At 38.6% G+C, this 11,841-nt stretch overlaps 2 protein-coding genes across 9 annotated transcripts in view; one reads left to right on the top strand and one right to left on the bottom strand.

Moving 5' to 3' along the window:
• Positions 1-4,945, bottom strand: part of aif1l (allograft inflammatory factor 1-like) — a 10,648-nt gene extending 5,703 nt beyond the window's left edge. The window contains exons 1-3 of the mRNA XM_008325780.3: positions 4,786-4,945; positions 4,541-4,602; positions 2,167-2,233 (exon numbers count right to left, since the gene is read on the bottom strand). Of these exons, the coding sequence (XP_008324002.1) occupies positions 2,167-2,233; positions 4,541-4,602; positions 4,786-4,810 (154 nt within the window). The 5' untranslated portion in view covers positions 4,811-4,945. The remainder of the gene's footprint in view (positions 1-2,166; positions 2,234-4,540; positions 4,603-4,785) is intronic.
• dab2ipb (DAB2 interacting protein b) overlaps positions 1-11,841 on the top strand; it is a 791,247-nt gene that overhangs the window by 648,874 nt on the left and 130,532 nt on the right. The gene's annotated exons all lie outside the window — the stretch shown is intronic.

Raw genomic sequence — 11,841 nt, 5'->3', positions numbered from 1 at the left:
CTTTGGGGGTGTGCCCCCCCCCCCCCCCCCCCCCCACACACACACAGACACACACATGCAGAGCAGTTCTTGAGTGTGCTACTTTGTCGTTTGGCAGCCTGTTGATCATCCGCAGCCACAGATATGGTTCAGCTGAACACAGTCTTTGGTGTTTTTCTTTTCCTGACCCACAGTCTACGAGCCATGCAGATGACAGTGTTATTAACTGATAAAAACATATCAAAACACTGGTGGAGGTGCTTGCCTCTTAACCACCTTGGCTGATAAACTATCAGTGAGCGGTAAAAAAAAAAGGAGATAAGAGTGGAATGGAGATAAGAGCCTCATCTGCCACTTTGGCCAGAGATAGTAGAGGAATTTCCAATTTAAAAATAAACTGGCCCTAAAGGCAGATAATAGCTTTACAAACTGCAGGCTACTGTTTCTCTTTGAAAATGTGTTTTCTCCTCTCGCTCCCATTCGTCACTCTCTGACCTAATGCAGACTTCAAGACAAGATTATCTTTCCAACAAAATGTCCCGACTTATTAAAACTTTGCACAGTTTTTTTTTGTTTTTGTCCCATGATCATTTACTGCTGGGTTTTACATCATTAATCCTGTGAATCAGTGACACCACACTATGTTTTATTTAGGAGGAGTTTCTGTGAATTATTTAAGCGGCTGCACTGATTGACTGTGAGATGCAGTGTTTATGTTCCTGTGCCATATATACAGGGGTCACCAACTGTATTTGACAGAAGAGACGATGTTTTTCTGGACACTCAAATACAGTTAAGTTAAAGTTGGTCTAACATTAATGTTTGAGTCAGACTGGGCCGTTCAGTAATCTGGTCATGAGTCAACATTTTTATGCAATGGTAACATACGAAAATACAGTTTCATACACTGTATATGACTATAAGTTAAATATCAAGTATGGTAGCTACTATAACAAAGGTATTCAAAGATTTACCACCACTAGGTGGCAGTAATGTTTTCTTAGAATCTTAGCCTCGTCTGCCTTTTTTTTCTATTCAGTTTAGTAGCTTTTATTGTTGAGGAGGAACAACGTTTTTTTTTCTTATTTGCTCACAGCGCTTAAGTCCGAGCACTAGGTGGATATAATGTGCTAGCAACTCTTTGGTCTTAGCGATACACAATGCTACGTACTTGTTTCTGAACTGAGCTGGAATTTAAATAAATAGGCCTTTTAAAGAGATTTGTGAAAAACACATTGCAGTTGCAACTATTGCCACTGTTGAGGACAATAGGGGCCCAAAAAATATTCATTTATTATGAGATTACTGCAAAATGCTGCTTTGAAATGTAGCAATATATAATATAATCGTGATTGTTACATCAGAGCCCATTGTCATATCCTTCCATGGGGCCTGGAATTCCTGGCTTTCACAAACGGCCATTTTTTAAATATTATTTATATAAATGACTAATGAAGGAAAATACAATAGGATTTGTTAAATTTAAAAGTATGCTAATGTTAAATATTATACAAAGTCATGACGTTTGATTTACTGTAAGAATTTGTTGGCAGTTCAGAGAACAATGTTTGGATGTTAAAATGTGGGTCAGTGGGACAGAGAAGAAATGGAAGACAAAGATAAATAAATAAATATTCACTGAGGACATGGGTGCTGGGCCCCTCTTATAAACACGACGATGCTCTACATTTCCTAGCAAGTACACACAGTAAGTAGGACAGAGGAGACGTTCCCTATTTGAAGAAGTGAAACTTCTTTCATAACAAACACCGTCATTTTATTCTGAGAGGAAAAACACATGAAAACAAACACGTTTACATTCATCTGAGAGATTAGGTGGAGTCGCTTAGAAAACCGTGCATTTTTTCACTGTGCTCAGCTCCAGCTGTGTTTTTTTCTCTATTCCTAGGAGGTTTGAGTTTACCCAGCAAAGTTCTGAATATTGTAACAACAAGCTAAGAAACGCCCCGACACATTCCTCCGAGGCCGCTGAGAACTTGGGCTTGAAAACCTCTTTGAAATCTCAGCAGTCTGTCTTTCCCACATAAAAAAAAAACAAATCCTAAATTCTGAAGACAATGCCTGCAAAGAGCTGAACACCGACGTACGACAAACACTAGGAAGAAGGACCCCACCCTGAGACTACTGTTACTAAAACAAAAGAGGGGAAAAACAGGAGTTTCTTACTTTTGAGACTCTCCAGTTTATCTGGCAGGTCCTCCTCATCCCTGTATTTCTGGTCTTCCAGAAATTCCTGGGAAGAAGAGAAAGGCAGAGAACAAAGGAAAGAAAATCAGGACGACAGGTTTCACCAGCTTCACATGAAACTGAAACCATGTAACATGTAAAGCTGAAAGACCCCAACTCACACACTGCACAAGCAGGGACCTGAGTCAGAAATGTGTTTTTCCTATGGAGTTCAACATTATATGGAGCAAATCACAGGGGTATAAAGGGAAGAGCCTGAAGGAAGTTGTACTAATGAAAATTTAATGATGCAATCTGCCCTCGGAGATTCTGTTCTGGTCTTTGGAAGAAAAAAGAACAGAAAGTAACCATGTTATCTGCAGTGACCTCAGTGTCTTAGTCAAGACAATCAACAGCGTGGTTAGATGTTTACCAGGTACAAGTGACTCACACACACTGTGTTTTACAGTCCTGTGAGGTACGAAATATCTGCCTTTATTGAGAAAGAACAAACTTATCGACACTAAGGTCAGAGGTCAATGCACATGCGTAACTGAATGGTCAAAGTTTGCCGTGTGTGTGCAAGAAAAACACCTGAAAATACTACTAGTTCAAACAGTAGTTTGTGACTTTCTGAAAGTAAATGAATGGTTCCAGAGTAGAGCGGTTAGCATGTCTGCCTCGGAATCAGAGAGTCCTGGGTTTGATTCCCAGAGGAACCAAATGCTTGATAATGTTAATCGTCTTGGATAAAAGTGTTTGCAAAATGCATAAAAAATGTCAATGAATGTTCTTTACAATAAAGGAATCAGCTCCAGGTACATAAAATCCCAAGATGAGAAGTTTAATAACTTCACTGAGGTAATGTTCTTGTTTTTAAAATACATTTCCTGGTTTAATTCTAATTCCTTCAGTGATCCAGGCTGAGTCACTCCACAATCTTTATTACAGAGAAATAAGTGATGACACAACACATCACAGAATCTGCTGGAGGAAGGAGGGCAGCAGCGGCACAGGTGCCTGCAGCTGCCCTCTGGTCGTGACCTGTGTATACTGCGGCCGCTGCAGTGAGCAGCAGCTGAAGGGCTGCCAGTGGAGGTAGAGGACACAGACTATACAGACTAGTCCATCGGTGAGAGAACCACCACTCAGAGGCCTGGTGTTCCACAAAGACCTCATTGACACACCTGTTTGTCAGGAGGGAGGAAGCGCTCACTAGCTGTAAAAACACATGCTCCTTTTAGAAGACGCACCTTGGAGGGAGTTTTTTTCTTCTGCAAAGATTTAGGTAAAAGTAGTGTCTGTTTATAGACTCCTGATCAAAATACAAGAACTTCATTTGTTACTTATTGGTATTTCAAAGTACACATATATGTACTGCTTCCTCATAGAGCAGTGGTTCTCAACATTTGTTGGCTTGTGACCCCATTTTGACATCACAAATTTTTGGCGCCCCAGAGATATTTTTAAGGATGCGTGACTTCAGATAATATTAAATGATTACTTTTATTTAAATATGATTTATATGATTTATTAATATTTACTCTACAGTAAAAGAATACAGTTTTTTTTTTATCAATTATTAGACATTTCATCATGCCATCTGAATTTCAGGTGACCCTACACGGGGTCACCACCCCAAGGTTGAAAAGCGCTGTTCTAGCGATACTGCTAACTAATACTGCTTTATCTTCATATTTGTAACCAGTTTTTTCACAATGCATAGAAAACCTATAAAATATGAATTCGCAAATTTTCTAAGTCGTCACATTTAGATAATGGATAGATTTTTCTAAATTAACTAGTCATTTGGTCCACAAAATAATTCTTTAAAAAAAACAAAACACCAAAACTTAGGACTCTGCGATGAAACTCTACTGTAAACCATTGCATCACTTTCAAAATAGTTGTTGTATGATGTGATTAGGGTGGAGAAGGCAGTGATTGGAGGACGGGCAGCTTCGGCAGATACGACGATAATTAAAATAAAACAAATGTTATTAAATTGCGCTCTTAAACGCTGATTATGGTCATTAAAATCACCCAGCGTGGAATTGTCCTGCAGACAAGAGCTGCGTGACAGCATGCAGTCATTCAACAAGTGTCGTCACGACACACCGCGGGGTCCAATCAATAAAAGCATCAACGGCATCCTGCTAATATTCACCTATAGTGGAAGAACGGCGCCTTTGGGGATTTGTTCCTCACGCCATTACTACTGTTCACCAAAGACTGTCGTGTCCATGAATCATCACCGTCTCCATGTGAAACAAGGCCAATGCCAAGTCAAGTGTACGGGAACTAATTAAATTCAAATTCCCCAGTGTGCCGTTAGACGCGCCGAGGGCGAGAGAGAAGACAACAGCTCACGTACCTGGTTTATTTCTTCCAGTTTTTGCCTTTGCTGCTCCTTCAGTTGTCCAAAGGCTTTGCCTCCTGCGAGGGAAAAAATAAAAAGCGTGTTATTTTAATGGTTAGCTCGTTAATATCGACACGGGCTAAGCTAGAATAGTAGGAATAGACGCTCGGCCTGCTGATGCTCTATTGTACCGTCTCTAAGCTTTAGCAAAGGGCAGACACAATGTAAACATGGCAGTCTGCGGGTAAAACATTCGTCACCTTGGACGTTTATACTTGAAGGCATCCCGTAGTTTTTTTCTGAGAGGTTTTAGTCAAGAAAGAAGAAAATCTCCAAGTCACAAGCCTGGTGTTACTGTCCGCCAGAGAGGACACTATCTGTTCTCCGTGGGCTCAGCGGGCCACTGAGCTCTAAGCACCGGCAGCAAGACGGATAAAAACCAAGTGAGCTACATCCGGTCACGTCTTCCAGAATAAATGTTCAAAGTGTTCTTATTCTTATTTTCTTTTGGTGGCCGTTTATTTATTTAAAGACAATGTGAGGCATTTAAACCCTTTTCATAGTTTATTATTTAAACAATATTTAAAGACAATGTGAGGCATTTAAAACCTTTTCATAGTTTATTATTTAACAGCTAAACAGCTAAAATAAATAAATTTATATCCATAAAAGTACGTAACAGCGGTTTGACATACAAATTTAGCTAAACTTTTTTGCATATAGGCTTTATTTATGTTTACATTCCATATACATCTACCTTATGTATATTCATCAGATAAAACCAAATAATCTTTGACTTGCAGTAAAAAGCAACATCTGCAAATAAAATAAATTAAATAAGAAAATATTACAGTTACATTAGAATATTTCACACAATGTCATCCAATATAATAATCCTCTTCATTAATCTAATTAGTTTGCCCTGCCTCCCGTCTTTTCTCCTTGCCTTACACTGGACTTTTATTTTGAAAGTAAAAGTAGCCACACTTCCCAATCGTGGCACATTCATTCCTTCATCAACATTGTAGATCCTCACGCACATGCTTTTGTAGTTATACTTCTTACTCGCGGTTACCCTCTTGTGGTAAATAAGATAATTGCATCAAGTGAGGGTGTGTCCCATAGATAGTGTTGCCCAGACAACACTGGCAGGATAGGGACAAAGCAAAAACAAAACAAAAAACAAAAAACAACAAAAACAACAAAAACACATTTAAAACATTTCCCTCAAAAAAAAAAACATTTAAAACATTTCCCCCCTGTAATTGAACAATAACACGCACTGGGATTTATTTGTTGCCCCTTAAAAACTCTGAAATTTAATCAGCAGAACACAATAAGAACAAAATAAATTAAATTGCTAACATTTTTATTGACACTTGCTGAGAAAAAACCTGGTACAGGATGTTTTTAGATGTTGTATTTTCCTTCATCTAATACAATGGTGGGTTGTAAATTGAAGCTCCTGTTGAAACCTTCACCCCAGCTGTTGTCTACCTAACTGACAGTGTTTTAGCTGTAGAAAAAAAAAGAGCAAGGTTTAAAAATTAATTGACAAACATTTAATCACTTTTTCCATCATGTTGTTATTTCATCAGCAATTTCATCTCAGGTTTTTCCAATTATTTTCTCTTGCCCCTGAGGCGACTTTCCAGAAGTGATAAATGAGAAATTTATATTGGAAATAAAGAATGGACCACATGTAGGAGACAGAGTTAATGATGAAACATGTCTCTGTAACTAAATGAGGACAGTTTTAATCAAATGACTTCCTACTTCGTTGTCCGTTTTCACAGGAACATTTATCGCTCCATTTTTCCAGTCACATGTATTTTCATCTCATCAAGTTAAACCCTTGAGTTTTTTTTTGTCACACACACCATGAAAACAGACTGTCAGTCCCACTAATTTATATAAAGTACCTTAACAGTATATTTAAAAACATCATAATGACCCAATAGGTTCAATTCACAATTAACTGAGTGTGAAATCAGCAACTGTTTAATCAAAAACAACATTGCTATACTCACAGGAATTGAAGAAAGACAAACAGGAAGTTTCTTCTTCAACAGCTCAGAGTTTGTCTTTTTTTAAGGTTTTATAGCCATCCACTGCCCCCTGGTGGAGAGTTTCTTTTTTTTTGCAAAAACACATTTTTTGCCAAGAGCAGCACCTACTGGATAGGTCCCAGCTGTGATCCTTAAGCAAAAAAAAATAAATAAATAGATACATAAATAAATTCATACATAAATATATACAAAACCGTTCCTCGCTCCCTATCTTTAGGCACCATAGGGCGTTCGTCCTACTCACCACCTGCATGATAAATACACATTAATCAATAATGTTCTTCAATATCACCCTTTAATGATAACTACGGCAACGTATTATTTCCATACGAGCTGTGACAGGAAGAATAATGGCAGACATTGACTGATCATACATAACTTCACCACTAGATGCTGCCAAATCCTTCACAATATTCTCTCATAATTAACACCGAGCTGGATGTTTTTGGAGAACATAACACACCTCCAAAAGTAATGTGTTTTAATCAACACATATTTGCATTTAAATACTATGATACAAAAACTGTGTTGTCAATGATAGTAAAAATGTTCACCTCAGTAAAAAGTTTAATAAGAAAAAAACCTTTAAACTACTGAAACGACTACTGTCGTTCTAATAGGTCGTTTGGTAAGCAGTTTGACTCATTTACCCAGACACACATTTCCTGAGCGCGTCACTTGAATGTCTGCGTCTGTACTGGGCAACTTTACATCTGTTTTATGGTGTTGTCATTAATTCAGCGTCAAATCTCTGAGATTCTTTGTTTTAAATAAATTATAACAGAAACCCAGTTTGGCATGAAATAGAACAGACAGCAAAGCAATTTCCACTGACTGAGTTTCCAGCCCAGTCATGTTTTGTTAATGCTCAGACATTTGTGCGGCCTACAAATGTATTCTTATTGAGGCTGTGTCTCTGAAACAAAAAAAGAAAAGAAAAAAAAGAATCGTCACTTAGCAGTCACATTAAGGCTGATTCAGAGCTGCAGAGTTAAAGTGAGGACCTGTTTCTTTGTAGATGGTTAGTGAGTGAGTCAATGCAGCTCACAAGAGAAATGGATGAAAAAATAAATCAGGCCGACTCCAGCTGATAAATATTCAAATTATATTCCAAGCACTTAAATGTTTCCCTGTTGGAGAAAAAAAAATACACCAATCATTTTGCATTCATTTAGTATGAATTATCTAACTGCTAACTCCTGAACTGATGCATCATTTCTCCAGTGGTTTTATATCTTCTCATTGACGAGGTGAGAAAACACCACGTTAGGAACATCTATCTTTCAGTTTATAATTGTTAATTAAAGAGGATAAAGTGAATTAATTTTTTTTAATTATTCATTTACAATTGGTGATAAGGCAAAGCTCACCCAGTGTCAGATAAGAAGCAGGGTTTTTTTTTTTTTTTTTACAATTTCATAGTGACATAAACACCAAACCTATTCCAGGTTTTGTATGTGGTACAAGAAGAGTGACTGCAGTTCACACAGTATGGAAAGTGTGTGTGGCCTATTTTTCTGTGGTGTGCTCTGTTGGCTAACAATAAACTCCCACAATGCAATTCACAAAGGGAAAGAAGGCGCTGCTCACAGCCAGAGACGGAACAGTTTACAGCTGCTGATGTTTATAAAAACGGTAATATTAAATTGAAAATGTTTTTTTTTTTTTTTTTGGTGAAGCTAAAATGAGGTAAAGACTTTACCAGTACTGTAACTTTTTAAAAATTATTTATTTATTTAGCTTTTTAGCTTTTCAATCTTGGGGTTGCGACTCCATGTGGGGTCACCTGGAATTCAAATGGAGTAAAATGTCTAATAATTGATTCAAAAAAATAAAGATATAAGTATTTTTCCAACAAACTATTATTCTTTTTTAAAAACAACACATGTGATATTTAACAACTTTATTATTGACTTTCATGAATATAAATCGAGTTAAAAAAATACAGCATGTAAAAATATTTAAGCTGGTGCGTTTTGATTGACAGCTGCGATCATGCCAAAAAACGTGTGGGAGCCAGTGGGTTAATGCAATGGTTCTCACAGTGAGGGATGCTGCCCCTACAGGGGCGCAACATTTTAGATTTATAATAATTTTAATGTTGTCATTGTTCATGCCAAATTGAATGTTTTGCTTTCAAAAATACTCATGACAATGTTGATGTACTGAGGTTAGTGCATGTTGTGACAGGAGTGGAAACTGCACTGCTCACCTGTAGGTGTTCCCAAACAAACTGAGGATTTGTGACTGCAGTTTTTTCAAAGTTACACTCTCAAGTGTGACAAATGCATTCTGGTAGCGTGGGCGACACAGACACAGTCGGGCGTTAAGGAGAGACAGACACATATATCGTAGCCACACAGAGTAATACCAGCCTTAACTTCAACTTAGGATCTGAGGGAGGGTTTTTTTTCTACCTTTTTTGCAGGAAGTCCAACCAGTTCCGGTGGCCTTAATGATTTTCCCATGACCCTCGTTGTTGTTTATTGAATGTCCCCTGAGCTCGGTGGGTTACAAATGGACATCTGGCAGTTCAAGGAGTCAAAGGTAACTGAGGCTGAGAGCCGTGGAGAATGAAACAGCTCCAGCGGTGTGAAAAGACCGCAGAGGCCGGAGTTTCTCTGGAGCCGACGTATTGGCCTTGACAGGTGTTCGTATGAGGAGGAATGAGAAAGTCGCTGTGTTGTGATGAACTTCAGTGTGTGGGAGAGAAAGAGGAGGTTAAATGTTGGACAGGATGTTTAGATTAACCAGATTGATTAGCAGCTGCATGTAATTAATCTGTTAATTATTTTTTACAATAAAAGCCAATAAAATGCTGAAAGTCAGTGTATTTCATTTATCCATATAGCATGTATATAGATATATACAAAAAAATATTATTTTATGATTATGACATTTAGCCCATGAGCCTTGAGTTTGACATACAGTGTGTGACATAGAAGAAGAAATACTGTCTGCAGGTTATATGAGTTACTATGAGGTATATGTTACTATATGTTCACTTTTATGGAAGGGAACTGCTACAGTACATGTTTTATAAGATAGCGTTTCATATTAAGCCCCGCCTCCTGTCATTTATAAAACATATCTTTCAACTTTGCATGCAAAAGCTTTGAAATACTACGAATATATATATATTTAAATTGCAGTGTGTGCAACAACCCTGCAGTTCTTTCAGGGACCACTTGGGGGCCACAAACCAGATGTTGAACACCTTTACCCCAAAATGTACCGTACTGTAATATTTATATACTAATATATAAGATGCCTTTAAGAGATTTTATCTTCGTTCACTCTAATATAAACATATATAAATATAACAAATATGTGATGTATTTACCAACCAATCACAGGACAGTAGAGGGACAGGAGGTACAGGCAGCAGGCATCGAGGGAAAAAGAATTCGCTTTCAGGCATTTGTACAGAATCCAAATAGAAAATAGAGTTTGTGCTTTAAAAAAAGAAGTAGTGAGTGAACTGGGTCAAAGGTGAAAGGTTAATTGCATCCTTGGAGGGTGTCAAATGTCTGGCCAACGTGGGAGACACATTCATTGGTTGACAAAAAAGAGGGATGAATGGCTGCAGGGATCCAGGTTAAAAAAAAAAAGAGGTTTAATCTGAATCTGGAACGTAGGAGCGTGAGGGAATCTGGAGGAGAAGATGAGAGTTGGCAGGAAGAGGAGGGTAGTTTGTGTTGAGTTATGGTGGGGTGAGGTGATGGCAGGGAGGGAGGGAATAGAATGAGGACAGGACAGACTGAAGGACACCAAACGCAGTAGTCTGGGTGAAGTAGATGGTCATAATAATAGTAACACAATTATTTAAAAAAATATCTCGAATATTATATGCTAATTTTTCAACCTAAAATATAAACCGTATTTATAGAAAAAAAAAAACTTTGCCCTTTTCTCTCTCTTTGGTTTTGTTCGTCAAACACGCCACACGAGGGCAGCCTTCAGCCACACTGCTGTTCCCTTAAGCCGCAGTGGACTGTAGATACAACTGTAATAGAAAATAATGGGAAACCAGATGTAACGTGTTATAAGGAACAACAACATTAACATGTCACACGAATGACGTTAAACCCGTCTGTCTCTGCATGGAGCTTCACCTCCGACCAATCACAGGAGTCCCTTCACCACACCAGGGAGGTAAATGCTCAAAGACGAAAGACGAAATTAACATCAAAAGTTATTCACAAAGAGCATAAGGGGCCGGAACATTCTGCCTGAGTCAGCGTTTAGTCTGAGCATAAATACTTGATCCAGTCAAGGTCTAAGTTTCACATGGACAGAAATGTCAAGACATACAGACACCTAAATACGTACATCATGTTCGTCATACAGGTAAGATAGTGTTTGATGTGGTGCATTTAAAGGTAACATATTCAGATTTTTGAAGAGTGCAAAGAAACCAAACCAAAAAACAAAGAGTCTCTGTACAAATAGACGAGGCATCAGACGAGAGCACTCACCGCTCTCTACCACTCTTCTGCCTCCGGTGCTAGTAATCTTGCTAGCGCCATAAATCATCATCAGTCAAAGCTGACTGCAGTGATGACCTGACACTTCATCGCTAAGTCGAAAAAGTAATCTACTCATTATCATGGTATGAAAAGTGATGAAATGCAGTGATAATGTACCTCCAATTAAAGCTACCACGCTGGGAAATTGCCCTTGTCATTTATTGATGAGACTGTGATGAATTACAAAAACACCAGTGATTATAAAAACACCTGATCACGTCACCTGAAAGTTAGAGCGCTACGATTGGTAACGTATGGAATCAGGTGACGACACATCGTCGTTAGATAAGGAACAACTTTGACTGGAAAACAACGTCTTTTAAGTAGTTTTAGAATCAACACCCGCCCATCATCCATCCATCCATCCGTCCATCCATAATCCATCCATCATTCACCCAACCAACCATCCATCCACCCACCCATCCATCCATCCATCTGTCCATCATCCATCCACCCACCCAACACCCACCCACCCAACATCCACCCACCCAACACCCACCCACCCAACATCCACCCATCCGTCCATCCATCATCCACCCATCCGTCCATCCATCATCCACCCATCCATTCATCCATCCATCCATCTATCCATCCATCCGTCCATCCATAATCCATCCATCATTCACCCACCCAACATCCACCCACCCAACATCCACCCACCCAATCATCCATCCATCCATCATCCACCCATCCGTCCATCCATCATCCATCCATCCAT

This window comes from Cynoglossus semilaevis, chromosome 14 (genome assembly GCF_000523025.1).
Source record: "Cynoglossus semilaevis isolate Cse_v1.0 chromosome 14, Cse_v1.0, whole genome shotgun sequence".
NCBI lineage: Eukaryota > Metazoa > Chordata > Actinopteri > Pleuronectiformes > Cynoglossidae > Cynoglossus > Cynoglossus semilaevis.
This window is presented reverse-complemented; position numbering and strand designations above follow the sequence as displayed.